This window comes from Acanthopagrus latus, chromosome 6 (assembly GCF_904848185.1).
Source record: "Acanthopagrus latus isolate v.2019 chromosome 6, fAcaLat1.1, whole genome shotgun sequence".
Classification (NCBI taxonomy): domain Eukaryota; kingdom Metazoa; phylum Chordata; class Actinopteri; order Spariformes; family Sparidae; genus Acanthopagrus; species Acanthopagrus latus.
This window is the reverse complement of record NC_051044.1, coordinates 5,277,576-5,294,736: the sequence shown is the minus strand read 5'-3', so window position 1 is coordinate 5,294,736 and position 17,161 is coordinate 5,277,576. Positions and strand designations below refer to the sequence as shown.

Here is a 17,161-nt window from a genome sequence, read left to right as displayed (position 1 = left end):
ATACCAGTGACTACAGGTCAGGGAAGTGGGAATTTATCCAGGACGATGGAGGGTTGTTGTTGAAGAGATAATCTGCAATATTCAAATATAAATATTTGTATTCCATTTAATTTTTTTTGATTAGTGTTGAGCCTATAAAACATCAAACAATAGTAATTTAATTAATCGTGAAATTATTTCAAGACAATCTGCAAAAGAAAGTTTAATGTGGGTTACTTGTTCAGTTTCCTTTTGCCTTAGATTCGGTTCTTAAATCTTATTTTCTTATGTAATTGCTTTTACTGTGGACCCCAGGAAGAGTAGATTCTAGCTCAGTACTGGCTAATGAGGAGCCGAACATCAATGTGTGTTTCCAACCGCGACTGTCATGTGAATATTAGGAGTTGCTTCACTGAGATAAACAGTCAGTGGTGCAAATTCTCCAGTCGTCTGGTAATAAACCACTACAGAAGTGGGCACAATGTGAAGATGTAATTAAAACAGCATCAGTTCAAACCTCAAACAGTGGAAAACCATCTGGAAATCACTGCTGTTTGTTTCATTTATCAACTTGAGGAAGGTTACAGACTCTTCGTGGCTTGTCCTCTCTTCAGGGGAAGCTGAGTGATGTTCACATGCTCCATGTACATCATGATTTAATCGCTAAGTTTTTTTCATTTCCTCTCCGTTTGAAAATGCAGACACAAATAGATGCATAGTAATCAACAAGTCAAGCACAGTTTATATCGTTTCATTTTCACAGCGTGACACGGCACAACCACAGTTTCTCTCAGTTTCTGTTAATTCAGCTGGATTCAAAACACTTTATCTGACCCTGATTGCAGAGGCACGTAAAGTAGTAACAATTACAAGTAACACAATACAGGAAAAACGTTTAAACTACATAAAAAGAAACAGGGAACACACTTTTCCACCGCGGACAGTAGGCTAAATCTGAGCTGATGGTCACAGCGACACAGCCTGAACCTGCTGTGCTACACAATCACACAAACACAGGACAAGCAGAGAATATTGAGGGATGGTGTTCTCGATTCTCAGTATTTGGCTCTTTGTGGAGACAAACCTTGTTTGAGAAAAAGCAGAAGGCAGCGAGACAAAAGACTGCCGAACAAAACTGGAGAGTTTGGAAAATACTACCTCAGCTCAGACAACGAGAAGAATGGTTGCTTGGTGATGTGTAAGTGATGATAATCTCCGACCAATCAGTGGTCCACAGTGGTTTCTCTGCATCTTTCTCAGCTCGCTTGGAACCTCAACTGATTTGATACCAAAAAAAGACCAGGTACGAGATACTATCCACAACTTTTGCCAAACCAAAAACAACAGTTTTTGCGAGCCAGAGAGCCAGCGTGAGCCGTACTGTGCAGTAGAAATCAGGCATATGCACGCACACGCAGTCCTTACAAGAGGTCTAATCAGGCACAATAAGTGAAAACACCTGAGTGGGTGTACTGTGGCTGTACCGGGAATTTAATTCTTTATGTCTTCTGAGATCTTTTTGAGAGCTTTCTCACCACACATTGCAATTAACTTGGACAATAATGTCAATCAAAGACCGTGTTACTTGTCTGCATATTGCATTTTCCAGTTTGTTGGGGGTTGAACTGGGACACGGCTCGTGTCCTGTAGCACTTTCCTGCCAATCCTTCCTGATGGTAGACGTTTTTACATCAAAGCAAGATGAAACTAATGTATTACAATAATGACTGCGCTCCATTTAAGTGTCTCAGAGTCAGGACCCTGGTGCTTTGGCTCACTGTCATGGCTTAAAGTAGGCCTAAATGTAACAGAGCCATCATTCATGTTAGGAGTTACACCTGCTCCATCCACCATCGAAATCCCCCACCACCACGCCGCTGACTTTAGCCATTGTCTCCTCTCTTACATACTTTGCTAAAATGATAAATAGGTCACATACTTATAAGTGAGGACGAGGTGTGTGTGTGTGTGTGTGTGTGTGTGTTCGCTGGCTGTCAAAGTGTGTTTGGGTTGGTTACTAAAGCAAAAGCAAGTGGAAGCAGCTCCAGTATGTGCCTGGTGATGAAGAGCAGAGCAGCTCCACCACTTCTCTGCCAGTAAACATCCGCACTTCCGTCTTTCTCCTCTGTGTCTCCATCCGCCGCCGAACGCAGAGTCGTCAAGATTATTTAGAGCCGTGTTTGAATTACGGGACCTGAGAGGGACCGAGCACCACTAAATGAGACAAGTGCTCCACGGAAAAGAGCAGAAATGGAAGTCAAATGGCGTCACAGAAAATGACTCATTGTCAACCACTAAAACCTGAAGTCGTCAAATACAGGAAAGGTACCTGCACAGCTGAATGTGAGACAGATGCACTGCAGGGCAGTAAAAGTCCAATAAAACTGGCTCATTTCATTTTTAATACAGCACTACAGTCAAAATGACTTAGTCTGGCTAATAGTAAGACAGTGTGTGCATGATTTCTGTTACTTTCCACAAATTTCTACCATGAATGATAAGACAAGTGCAAAAAAATATCAAGTAAAGATCAAATATACTCCAAGTACACAAGTTAAAAATGTGTCTGTGGCTCTCTAATCTGTTGTTTGTCTTCCGTCTGTAATATAAACAATGTAGTTGTAGCAGGATGTGTTTTTATGTGTTGTGTGTGACTCTGATTACGTGGACTCATCTAGAGTAAACTTGTCTGTAATCTTGTGATGTGGCAGTGGGGAACTGACCACAGCAAGACACTTGTTGACACTCAGTACAGGTTCCTGCTACTGAGAATATGTGTTCATACTGAGGAGTGGCTACAAGTTTAGCTACTACTGACCGACTGCAAGGGATATGCCGTTCTTTGTCGGTTGTAAAACTGAGCAAAAATGTTGAGAAGAAAGTGATGGATGGATGGCTGAAATGTCCATCTTCTGTCAGTCTGAGCGGTGGTACTATGAATGCCAACTAGAACAAAACTAACTGAAAAGAGACATAAAAACCCCAATCCTATGATCAATATGTCTGACACTGAGTCCCATGTGCAGCTACAGGTCCAACATAATCACCCTAACAGTCAACATGCACGAGTTGTGACCTGAGCACAAAGATAAACACCAACCACAAGCCAAATGCTGGTAAAATATGTAAGTGGCTGGTAGATTTTCTTCAGTCATCAGCCAGAACAACAATGGTTATCTAATGAGAGGCTGATAAAACGTGAACATTCACTAACCATTTGGCCAGCGGACAACAAAGTTAATTTTGCACCCTGGTTGCGACTGACCTTTATACTCGGGCGTGAACTCCTTCATCTCTGGAGGCAGAGACTCGTAGAAGCGCTGCTCTCTGCTGATCAGAGGTTTACACACCGTGTGGTCATCATAACGCATCATACTGGTGTGACCCCCCACCTGCACGCACACACACACACACACGTGAAAAGAGATGAACATCAAAAACTTAAAAATCACAAAGAGGACACTGATTTTTCTTTCCTTTATAAACATCAGATGTTTGTTTGTTTTGTTTGAGTTGGAGTTTCATTAAAAAGATTCACATCAACACGGAGCTCTAAATTCATGTCAGATTTGCTGAAACACACGTCATTCCCACCCACCTGGTGTATGAAGGGCTCCAGTGGAACGCCTCCTGCTCGTGGTCGAAGTGAAGCCCCGCCCCCCGGCCCCGTCCCCTGTAGCTTGCTGTTGTCCATGTTGTTGGTGTGAGGGAGGCACATGGCTCCTGGCGGACGCGCCACGCCTCCTCCTGTAGAGGAAAGAAGGATTCATCAGAGGACTGACAGAGAGAACTCATCTGATCTTCTGTGTTTAACAGTAACTCCATGAAGATAATATATGAGAACTCCTCGTTGGATGGTTGAATAGCTTCAGACACACCGTCTCCCCAAACCTTCATGACATCAGAACACATTGTTCAAACCACTTCTTTAACAGTTATTATCCTTCAGGACGGCTGCACTTTAAGTCTTGAGGCAGCAGTTCTTACTACGGCTGGGAATCACTTCAAATGTTTGGATCGGAGCTGCTACAATATCACAGTTTCTGTAATGATTTTCCTTTGGCGTAACAACATTTCTCAATCAATACCACTTTTTATGCTTGGTTCACTACCTCGCTTCAAGAAAGGTTTTCCTCAGATCACTTAATTCAATTTTGTATAACAAGTAAACATTACCTTGAAGGTTAAAAGGTGTATAAATAACATGCAGCAGCAGTTTATTTAAATCCACAACAATCCAGTCCAAAATGTGTGTATACTATTAGAAACACAACAAGACATTTGATGTCAGCTTATGTTTCTCAGTGTGAACAAGGTAGTCTCTGACACTCTACATGTCATGAACGCATTTAATTTGTTTTTAAGAAATATTAAGAGTGACAGGTGTTTAATGCAGTTTAGGAAAAAAATTAAACCTCCAAAAACAAAATCAACAGGAGCCACATCTCAAACCCCTCCTGTCCCCTCTGCTGCTCATTTAATCTGAGTACAGAGGAAACATTTCATGTAAATTCAGAGCAAGTTGCTACTGCTGCATTTGCAGATCCTATGCACGGCCTGTAACATTACTGATACAGCTGGATGATATCAACCTATTCTAATTTCACACTGTAGCTTCATTTTATGATAAAGAACAACTATGTTTTGAAAACAAGAAAAGAAGAAGACATCCTCATCTGTCTGATGTAATGAAATCCTTAGCAAGTGTAAAAATATTTTTTGGGTTTCTATTATCAGTAAAGGGAAGTGATGTAAAACCTTTCTCCCTTGTGTTTTGGTGATTTTATGTTCATAACTCTCAGTTTGCTTAAAAAAAGGGAAGTGACACTTGATTAAGCATTCTCTATTTTGGTCCAGACCAATGAAACCAAACTGCTGGTGTGAACACAATATTGACGCTGATCTGTGGGATCTCCACTGGGACTGGGTGGTCCTGGTCCTGGTGGTCCCGGTTCTTACCCTGGGCATGGGCTCTGGTGTGCAGTGATGGGGAGGGGGGGGCACAGGGCACCACGGGCTGCTGGGAGCGCACGCCGGCCCCGGGGGGAGGCGGCGCCAGACCGAAAAACCACCTCGCAAAGCCTCCAATCAGAGTGCTCCAATCCACCGCCGGCAGCACGGAGACCCCAACAGGACAGGGGGTGGGGGGGCGGAGTTGGGCGGAGGGCAGGAGAAGCAGGGTGTCAGTCAGGCAGGGTCACTGCTTCCTGCAGAGAAAGAAGATGTTAAGATTAAGTGTTTGATGTTTCTCCGAAGAAGTGTTCACCAATTTTACACTCACAAGGTCATTAAATCTACTGATGAGTGCAGTTATCTGTTTTTAAATAACTATGTATGTTGAGGCTTTTTCATTAGCTGTGATTGGAGCGTGTTTGCTGACATATAGCCTGAGAACAACTGCCTGAGCAAACAGATTTTGGGAATCCCTGACACATTACGTTACAGCATCTTCAGCATATTCTCATTTACCACAGCTCTGATCTAATCGAGTCTGAACCGGGCAGCGTATAAAAATAAAACCCACACAGTTTTCTGGGCATGTTGCCACAAACAGTTGACATCAAATGTTTCAACACCTAGGCTTCAACCAGACTGTGTCACACACACACACACACACACACACACACACACACACACACACACACACACACACACACACACACACACACATAAATACAGACACACACATATTTTGATTCTCTATATAGCTCAGTCAGTGGGGTAATCCTGTTGTCAGCAATCCTAACCCCGTTCTGAGGGCCACTTCTGAACAAATAGAGAGTATTAAGCTATTTAAACAAGAACTTTGCCAATTTTTAAGACGCTTCGTATCACTACAATGTTGGTAGTGCACGCAAATCAATTATGTTACACTTCTCTACGCTGTCTGCAACCAGAACCCTCAACTCATTTGCGGGCAGAAATCTGCCAAATGACGCAAAACGTGTTATCTGGAGGATTCAAAGACATTTGCATCAGCTTCAGTTGGTACTTCTGCATTTTGGTTGAGTCGCCCCTCTTTCTCCTCACTCTGTCAAACTGTCTCAACTAGGCCGTGCTGATCAATGACAAATCAAGATCTTGTTACCACATTACCTGATTACTCAGCTAAAAAGTTTCAGAAACATATTTTCAAATTATGTAAAGCTGCAAAAGAGGAATATTGTGAAGCAGGAGCAGCTGCTATATTCATTCTGTATTGTGGAAAATGGAGGCTGATCAAACTGTAACTGCCTTGAAATATTTAGAGTGTACTATTTAGATGTAAGCTGCTTTACTGTTTCCTGTTTCAAAACGGATGATGAGCACAACGAAGCACCACCCAACTCGCAGCATCTCATCCACTAATGGGAGTGTTTACAGGTCCGGTGCAGCACAGTACGTTCTGGTTGCTGTAGGCAAAAGAAATACCACAGGCCATCGTCTCCAGTATCATGTAGCACTGTCGAAAATATTTGCATCTTCCTACTGCATGGACAAACTAGTTTTACGAAAGGGATTTACTTCCAATGGTGATCAGTAAGTATGAGATTTCAAGTATAGCGATATGGTCCATGATTTTGTCCAGCTCTCTGTTGATAATCTGAAACTGATTTGAATTTCAAAACATTATCAGTCATCTAAGAGGATATGTTGTTATTCAGGATGTATTCTCCCGTTCCAAAATACAAAAAAACCCCAAAAACAATGAAATCAAAGCCTATCTGTTGCTGAATAACATTGAAATACAAAAACCCAAAACAAAAACAACACACAATTATAAATGATTAGAATTTTAAACAATGCCACTGGTGATGAAAACAATGGAGTCCAGATGTTTTTGTAATTACCACATCAAACACACAAATAAAATGGAGACTGTTTCTAAAAGCATGCAAATAATTTTGAAAGACGTACATTTTTTTATTGAGGTTAGTCATTCAAATTACACCAGAGATGATGTTCTCCAAACATCCACATTAGTCAGATAGAGTAAATTGCTGTTCCTATATTGTCGTGTGCATGCAACATGAGAATCGTAATTATTATATAAACTGAAGCTGCATTAAAATGTTGTTTTTCTCATCATTAATCTCCAACACGCTTGTGACTACTTTTATATAAACAGTGAGCCAACCAAGAGACGTCTTGAACGTAACACTTCAGAAATTCAATTAGCACCGCCTCCAATCCCATCATGCATCCCAAATCTTACCCAAAATGACTCATCATTGCCTGCCTGAAGACATGAAAAGGAGAAAGAAGACTGGAGGAAAAAGGGAGCAAAGACGGAGGGTGATTGGAGGAGAGGAGCAGTGCCATTAATGACGTCACCGCCTGTGTGTGTGTCTCTGAAGGCATCATCTGGACAGTGTCAGGGCTGCAGAGAGGCAAGACGTCCGCTGATGATATCACGATGTGGGCTAAGTGGTGTTAAGGACAAATGCAGCTTCCATACGCAACAGTTCAGACACACTGCGACCGCTTTCTAACACAAACCTCTCTACGATACAGAGCACAACAACTCCTCTCATCTGTAACATCAGTTTAACGAATGTTTAGAATTATTATTGTTTTGAATCACTGCTGCAATGATGAATCGATTAAACGATCAACTCTCAGCCATTAAATCAAATTGCCAGCTTAACTGATAATCACTTATCAAGATGTCATCTTGGGCCTTGGGAGACACTTTTTCACTGTTTTCTGAAATGTTATAGATCAACCAAGCAGATTCAGCTGCATCAAACTTCAACCAAGGTTTTTAATCACACATCCAACCCTGACTGTGACTGATTAAAATGTTTGTCTCCATCTTTCCCTCGACTACAACTCACTGGAAGATTCCTGGCCACCAAACGGACGTCATTGTTGAATCATCACCTGCTGAGCTGAATCAGACACATTCTGATGCATCTCATCTGGTTGTCAGAGGAGTGAATACATGACCTTTAAACAATCCCCTCATTCATTAAACATGTCGCCTTTATTATTGTGATGAAGCACCTCTGATTGTTTTCCCTGAAGGTTAATGAGCCTAATTTTACATTTCTTTAGCATTAGCAGAGGTGCAGTTTATTTCAGGTGAGGCAGGACGCTTCACTATAAATCGCTGTGCATATCAACCATCGAGGGCAGCGGGCACGCCTTCAGCAGGGCCTTTTCAGATTTTCTTTTTTACAGTAAACAACTAGAGGGCCGAGAGGATTCATCATCTCGTGCTGTTTGAATAAAAAGGTCTGAAGAAAACAACTGAAGATCCAATGTTTTGTTCTTAACCACATAAAATGTGCATCAGTTTTTATCTGCAGCATCACATGAAATGCATGTGTGCGTCTTTTCAGCTGCAACAATCAGTGAATAAATAAAAAATTTGACAATCCTTTAGTCACAGTGATTGACCAAACATCTGTCGGTTCAAGCCTCTGAAACGTAAAGAGCTGCTGTTGTTCTTGGTCGTTTTTGATCACCAGCTTGTGATTTTATGCCACTGTGTTCAGGGAAATAGTGATGAGCTTGTCGCTATTTTTTGACACTGTATCGACCAAACGACTCATTGATAGAATACGCTGGAGATTCATTGATAAAGAATAACAGTTCATTGCAGTCCTCGTGTAGATATGCAATTTCATGCAATGTGAAAATGAGAACTCTTACGTCACAGGAGGTAATTACACAACACGAATATGGTATACTGAAAGACTATAATCCTGAAGGAAGAAGATGAATTGCACCACAAATCCGAGGGCATGCTGCTTTACCACAGTACAAAAACAACACCTTGTTTTTAAACCACCATGATTAAAAGATTTTGGCCTTAAACAACAAATTGAACTTCTATTCAGCATTCACTATCAAGTTCAAGTGTTTAGTTTTTTATCACTGGGAGCAGTAACTGTTTACATGTTTACAAGAACCTCAAATTTTCTTTTCTTTTCATTTTTTTGTAATTCTTTCCTATGCTGAGCTGCAGGCACCATACGATTACTGAAAACCTTGAAAACCTCAAACTTCCAACATGTCATCAAGGTAAGAAACGCCTTTAACTACGCTGTTCCTGTTGTACAAAAACACGCTGGCGGCGGGCCCACATCACAGGCTCCGGTCACGACTCCTCACAGCACCCTGCACGTATTTAGCCACGATGGAAACTCGACATCTCACAGTCTCAGCTCAAGTCACGATCCAAGCTTGACCAAGCATGAGCCCCAGATGCAGGGTGGAAAACGCACAAACACACACACACACACACACACATACATCGACACACACACTTTAAGCTGTGTTTCCCATGAGCAATGACATCTAAAGTTAGCAGCAAACAGTAAACATCAGGTCACATCTGTTCTGTTCTGGGATCAGTGAAACCAGCCTGATGATCCATGACTTCTAACATTCCACTGCATGCGCGCGCGCACTCACACACACACACACACACACACACACACAAATATCCAACACATTAAAATAAGAACACACACACACACATTGTCTCTGGGAGGTCAGCGGTCCAGCTGAATACTCACATGGGCAAAGAGATTATCATCTAATACTAACTTTCAATTTTGAACGTTTTAAATTTAATTTTATCTCACAAAACACACAAAATGAACATGTATTCTATATTTGCTGGTTCATTATATCAAATAATCATCCCCATTCAAGTAGGCCAGACGGTCCAGAGGACGATGTACAATAACCTATAAATGACTAAGTTTGCATTGCTTCAGTGGTCTGAACTTGATAGGAGCTGTTTGTATTCTGAGGACTGAACTTGTGATTTAGTGTTTTGCACTTGGACAAAACTGTAAGGGCAGAATTTGGGATTTACTTTCAGCAGAGTGCTGCAGATAAAAAAAAAAAAAAAAAAAATACTGTAAAGGGACGAATGTCTTGGTATAAACAAGCCACTAAATCTGAAAGTTGACCATCAATTTCATCCCTGGTTTAGATTTTTTTAGGTAGTATCCAGTCATATAATGCACATGGGGTACCCAGCGAACAGCTGGTGTTTGGTAAGCCCTCTGTACGGTGGGCTTTTCGGATCTATATGTGTCTCCAGTGAATTCCTGGCACACAGACAACAGGTGTGTGTTTCTATCAGGCAGAGTCCTGTACGCGGTCTGATGCCGAGGGCTGCGAATAGGCTGGTAGAGGTCAAAAACAAGGACGACTCGCCTCCCCCGATACGCTCTCCTTAGCACATACTATCCTCCACCTCCTCCCATCTCCTTCATCCCTCTCCTAAATCCCCTCACCTCCCATCCCCTCTCTCAATCCCTCTGTCTCCTTGTGCCGGATGATGATGAAAAAAAAAACATTCTATGAAAGTAATATTTGGAGTAAATACCCTGGCACTGCTAAATATTGACACAGTTATTATATTCATGATTGGCTGTTGGTGATTAGATAGATATTCACATATTGGGATTAGGAATGTGCAATTATCACCTTTGGATGCTACGATTATGAGCAAACACATCACGGAAAAGGATACCAAACTGGTCCCAGTCCATCCAGCACTGGCTACCGTCCATAAAGACGTTGTCTGACAATAACGGACATCTCGTCTACGCTCCGCCACCTCCTGCCAGCATGAACCCGTCTGTCAGACAGAAGCTGCAGGTAGCAGCGCAGTAGCACAAGGTCCAAATAAACAAACAGACAAACAACCCAACCTCTAATCGGCCCACTGTGTACTGCCAGGTGTGGTGAATGACCCGAGCAGGCAGCCAATCAGCTTACAAGACCTGTGTGAGCATACCTTACATCATCATCCATCACTGGGACAAAGCTGTGGGCTCACTACAGCTCTATGACATCGTCACAGTGATTAAGCTGCTATTTCTGACTGAAGGGCCGTGTGTGTGTGTGTGTGTGTGTGTGTGTGTGTGTGTGTGTGTGTCTGAGAGAGAGAGAGAAAGAGCGAGCGAGAGAGAGAGAGAGGGAGGGAATCCTTCTGTCCTTCAGTAAGTCAGAGATAGAGCCAATTAAGCGCTGCCAGGAATATCTAAGAGTACGAGCGCTGTACGTAGACAAAGACTTGCATCTGTGATGAATCTGAAGGGTTAGTGAAGATGTGCAGCACATTTCCAGAGGACATCATCTGTCTGGTAGAGACATTTAAAGGAAAAGAGAAGCCAATACTCAACTGGTATTACGAAGTTTTTTGAAGCCTTTGATAACATTCTGCAAGATTTCACCAACTTTTAAAACATTCAAAAGTTAATAGAATATTTAAATCACTTCTGAATGGTTGATGTTTTAGTTGAGCTGAAATCAAAATGTTCCATTTCTTCCACACAGCTTTCCTTCCTGGTATGAAAATGACTAGTCTTGTTTGATAATTTAAATTCCCAAAAGACACGTTGTCTTTAATGTATCATCAACTGAATGTTGGTTGTACAATGTTATGACTCCATCAACGTTTGGATTGGTAACTTAAAAACCAGTGCCGGGCAGGAAATCTCCCAGGGAAATGTGGTCCAGTCCGGCTGGCAGCCTGGCACCATTTCTATTTGCTTTCAAGTCTCTACTACAGTCTAAATGAATGAATGAAAACAATGTGAAATCACAAACCTGTGCTGTCCTTTTGGACAACAAACTGAATTTCAAGAATAAAGATTTTAAAAAATCACACTAAAATAATTACGTTCTTTTCTGCAAATACATGATGATACTACAAATATTGAGAACTTCAGGGACAATTTGCTCAGAAATGTTACGGGACGTGCACCGATATGACATGAATGAACGATTTAGCAGGAAGTCTGCAAGTGCTTTAACCAAACAACAGTCACGTTTCACGTTTTTTTCCCCCCTTAAGTTTCCTTTTCCTACGCAAACTGTCCAGTAAAGACAAAATGCCAAAAGGAAAAACTAAGGCTTAAAAAAAATGGCAAATAACTGAAACAAAGAACTCAATTAATTGTTTAATCAATAAAAAGTAATGAGAGTAATGAGAAATGCCCAGAACCAATTCACATAAGCCAATGTTACATTTATACAATTCTTATTCGGTTAACAGACATCAGATTAATGAATTTCTTACCTAAGTTAATTCAGTCAAAAACTATTAATGAGTCAACTGTTCCAGCACTACTCTGCTCCATCAACTGCAACACAGCTGGCTGCAAAAGGTTTCTCTCAGCTGCTACATATGTGATGTATTTCAGCCGACCATTGATCAAACTTGCTTACAGAACAACAAATACACCTGTAAATCATCTGAGGTAATCAAATTAAATTCAGATTAATCTCTATAACTGTTTCCCAACTGAAAAAAACCCCCAAACCAATCAGAGTTGTGTTGGTGGGAATCAGAACGATGATATCATTTCTGCCTGTGACACAACCAGAAAACATTACAACAGAAAAAGTGCCATGAAACCGGTGACAGGCGCGGATGTTATGAACGTAGCTGTGTGGGTTGTTTTTCTAAAACCGACTTACAGAAATAGCAACTCTCAAATCAACATATTTCTTCTGTTGACATGACAAACATTAACCGCACCTAGCAACCACTACCACATCCTCTGGGTCGACTGAAACTGATGCCAATGTGACAAATAAATCTGTCACGACGGTTTGGACATAACCCCCCTCAAAAAAAGGAAACAGTTAACATGAGTATAATGTCGGAATAAATAATGACCAAATCTTTTAAATTTTCCTTTGACATGTGGATGTTTTCATCTGGCCTCATCTGACCTCGATAAAAGTTTGATGCAAATGGCTCTTGGGCAGTAATTCATCCTGCATCGCTTTGTGACAACATTCAGCTGAGCCGGTCTGCACCACATAACCAAATTTACATCAGATCAGAGGGCTCAGTGCCCGCTGTTTCCTCAATGAAGTTGACAGGATTAAAATGTCACAAACGGGGGGGAAAGAACCACATTAAGCTGCAGCATATACATCGCATTGTAGGAGCTTTGCTGATAGAAACTAATTTCAGCATGCGGATCCCAAATGGAGAAAAAAATCTGGTATTTTGCTTGAGTGATGGTTAGATAAGTCGCAAGGATAATATCAAGCTACAGCAGTGAAGCAGGTTTTGCGTTGGCCTGATGTGACCCAGCAGGTAGGCAGCTGAATATGGATGGATAGATCCAGATAGGACATAAATGGACTGTGATGATACTGATGGACAAGAGGAAAAGCCATATTATGTGCTTCCTGTCTGGTCTAAATGACCGTTACTGCATATTACATGAAGGAGTGACACGTGTAACAATCAACTGAGGAAAACTGAAACTTCAGTGGTAAATATATTGATTATATTGAAAATATAAAACAATATAAGTGAACGTGTAAGACGTGAATTGTCTTCATAAAACACAGGGTCTCTCTCAGCTTCAAGTTATGGCTAGACAAAATGTTTCTGAGGGGGCAATTCAGGTCACTCTAAACACTTTACAGAAACTGGATCAGTCGTATCCAAAGCATGACCAGGCACAGCCAAAGTGGCCGCACCATCAGATGATCAATACATTAAGCTTAGATCTCTAAGAAATGGAGAAGAAACTTCATCGCAGATACAGAATTGGCCACGTAAATGGTGCAAGACTGAGATCAGCAAAAGCAGCGTGAAAAGACGGACTGTCTTGTAGCGGTTTCAGATGACGAGTAGCACTAAACTACTTCTCAGGATGGAAACGAGGCATCACATTTGAGGTGGGCCAAGAAATACCAGAATCTCACAGTGGATGACTGGAAAAAGTTCTATTTACTGATGAATCCAAGTGGGAGATTTATGGCATTGACAGAAAGGTGTATATAAGGACACGAACAGGAGAGAGAATGATACCACAGCGTTTCAAACCCACAGTGAAACATGGTGTTGGACACCTACACAGAAGTGGCTCCACCCTGACCAAGGAGAAGCACCGCTCGTGTCTTCAGAGACACGATCCACCCTCCGGTTTGATCTTTGTGGAAAAGATTCATACTGCAGCAGGATAATCCAATCCGAGTCCAAACACGCCCCAAAGCTTTGGCTTTTTAAGTCTCAAGTTGCTCTGTCAAGCAGTTTGTGACATCACAAGAAGCTTTGTGGAAGACTGTCGAACCATGCTGGGATAACATGAGTCATCGGGTTTTGCAGAAACTTGTGGAGACCATGTCAGCTTGAGTGCACGTTGTCATTAAAGCAAAAGCAGGAAATACCAAATGCTACAACATTCTGAAATTCATGGGTCAAGATTCAAAAACAAGTATTTTGACTATTGGTCTCAGACTTTTGGACTTCTGGATGTTGTTTAGTTAAAATCTTCAGCGTCTTAGTGGTATTGTTATAAATCTAAGCTTGATAGGATGCCAGAACGCCAGAATTCAATACGCAGACAGCCAAGATGTCTTCATCATCATCATCATCATCATCCTCATCCACATGAACTCAGCTGATTGTGTGGGATTTTGCTGAGTCGCTGCACTACTGAAGCACAACATAACCAGGCTAAATGATGATAAATAAGGGCTGGACTGACACACACACACACACACAAACACACACTATCCTGGGATACACACGGGGCTGCATGACATGGTCAAACACACCTTGTGTGTGCCTCTCTGCAGCTCTACAGAATGTTATTAAGACACTGCTGTGTGACATTTGTTCTTGCCATTCAGATATTGCACTTAGTCATAATGCGATTTCAATTATTTTGTGATTTACTGTGCAGCCCTAATACTCACAAACACCAAAAAAAGAGTAGAAAAAGGGACCTGGATTCAAGTGTAATAGGAAATCACTTAGGAAATATAAAGGTGATGTATTCACTGCAAGTGCCAATTCCATTTTTCCGTGAGGATTAGGGAACAAAAGAGGAGGTGGTCAAGGAACGGAGGATGTGATGAAGGAGGAAGGAAAGAAAGGAATGATGAGAGGACAGAAGGAAATGACAGGAGGAAGCAATTACGAGGGGAGAAAAATTAGCAACAGGAAGCAGAGGAAGAAAGGGAGTGAAGGAGGCAAAATAATTAATCAAAGACAATGAAGAGGCAGTGAAATAAAAGAATGACTACTGAAGGAAAGGAGACGTTATACAAGGACAGAGGGAGCAAATAAAATAACTGTGAGTTATTGGAGGAGGCAGGGAAGGAACGGAGGAAATAGTGTAGGAAAAACAGATCCAGCTCTTTCTCTGTATCGTGCAGCGCTGTGGGAGAGAAACCCCAGACACATCTGTCAGTCTCAAACATCACAAACTACAACTGGGAAAAACACAGGAACACTTACACAGCTGCTGACCGTGTCCCCTGACAGACCCCAGCAGCTGCTGAGCGACAGACACACACACACACACACACACACACACACACACAGCAAGGAGAACAATCCGTCCTATCAACAACTGCTGAGTGAGACAACAGCTCGCATCGGTCAAAACAACCATCAAGACCACACGTGTCCATCATCATCCTCATCATCTGGGCGCCTTCCTCGCCACATAACTGAAGACTGTGGCGTTACTGCGGCAACCACCCCCCCACCAGAACCCCCACGTCAGTCAGCTGTTAGGACCTTCACGTCACTGAGTCACATACATGTACTCAAGTATGATGTTTATGGCTCAAACTGTGGAATCTATAGCCTGTTTGTAATACTTTTCCACCCTTTGTTGGGCAAAATATTGGAGAACGTCACCACAGACCTCAGTGATAAACAAAGAGTGTATTCTGGACTACCTGTAGGATGGTTTAGACAGATTTTTATATTGTTGAGCTCTGCCGGTCATACTTTTTTTAGCGGGAGGGCAAGATATCCATCAATGTGTTGTTTTATTGCTGTCCTCATGGTTATGCTTGTTCATTGATGAGCCTTTGTTATCCATATTTCATGTTGTTTGCTTCTTTTTATGTTGCACTTTATACTGCAAAACCAATTGCCCTTTGGAGATGAATGAAGCTGAACTTAAACTGAACATTATTTTCTTTCTAAAGGTCGAATTTAAGGCTATTGGATTGGATCGTATTAGATTTTACACATGTACTTCACAATGTGGCCACTCAGTGATTAACATTCGACCTGTTCAACATGTTAACAAGCTTCAGCAGCTGTGGAAGGAAATGGATCGCGACAAGCAGCAGCATGTCTCCTGATAGGTCTGTGTAACTGATGTGTGTGAAGGTCGTTAGATTAATTTCCAGCATACAGTCTTCTCCCCTTTTTCAATTAAAAGGCTGATTACTGCCTGTCATTACTTCACGGTGGCAATAGTCATCTTGTGTGTGATACTGTCACCTGACTTCTCCAATAAAGACTTTCTATTCATCAAGTCACCTCACGCTCAGGTCTGCACTGATGGAATATGAAAGAAAAAAACTGCTACGAATAATGACACTGACAGCTTTTGATCAATCTGTTTAACGCAAAAAGGAAATTGCATTAATTAGCACAGAGCCCTGGTTGTATTACAATCCTGTACTACGATTGTGTGACTGTCATCTTTTGTAGAATTTATTATATTTGTGGGACCAAAAAAGCTGATTTAAGCCCAAAGTTACCCACCTGCCTGTCCTTCTTCAAGTAACCTCATTCAAACAAAAGGCACATAGGTCCTACATCACTGCTTTGAATGGACTACTCCGTGTTTTGAGCATAAGAGCTCCAGATGTTGGTTGGTTGCCTTGAAAAGGCTGAATTATCAAATTATAGACTTCAATTTAAATTATACTTCAGTAAGATCTTTGCAACACACAATTCTGTATTTATAGTTTGGCAACAGTACACGTTGATCTTATAGAAAAACAGATGTCATGCTGGCTGAGGTTTGTTTATATACTACAAAAGAGAGGCAGCGATGCAGGAGGGAAAAAGTTTGGAGAAGGAGTTTTTTTCCCCCCCATCTGCACTTTGCTGAGATGATGAAGCGATAGGAGTGGTCAAGGTTGGTCTCTTAAATAGGATATCAAAATTACTTATTTTGAGTCCTGGTCCATCGCACCAGTCTAACACACCTGATCCACACAGACATTGCACAAATATTGACTTCATCTAAAGGAGAATGTATTGACTAGATGTGACCAGGACACTTAAAATACTGTTTTCATCATACGCATATTCTACAAAAAAACGTAAAAACACATCTTTAACAATCTGAAATGATTCTATGAATGTCTCTTTACAAGTAAACAAGTGATAGCCTTATAAATATGTTGAAGAAAGATCTCGATCATTTCCACACTTTGAGGTATA

The 17,161-nt window shown here is 41.5% G+C and overlaps 1 protein-coding gene across 5 annotated transcripts in view; it reads right to left on the bottom strand.

Moving 5' to 3' along the window:
* The window catches only part of ip6k1 (inositol hexakisphosphate kinase 1), a 32,345-nt gene that overhangs the window by 11,551 nt on the left and 3,633 nt on the right, over positions 1-17,161 (bottom strand). For all 5 annotated transcript variants that reach the window (XM_037101820.1, XM_037101817.1, XM_037101819.1 and 2 more), the window contains exons 2-4: positions 4,939-5,186; positions 3,578-3,726; positions 3,245-3,371 (exon numbers count right to left, since the gene is read on the bottom strand). In XM_037101820.1, the coding sequence (XP_036957715.1) occupies positions 3,245-3,371; positions 3,578-3,697 (247 nt within the window). In that variant the 5' untranslated portion in view covers positions 3,698-3,726; positions 4,939-5,186. The remainder of the gene's footprint in view (positions 1-3,244; positions 3,372-3,577; positions 3,727-4,938; positions 5,187-17,161) is intronic.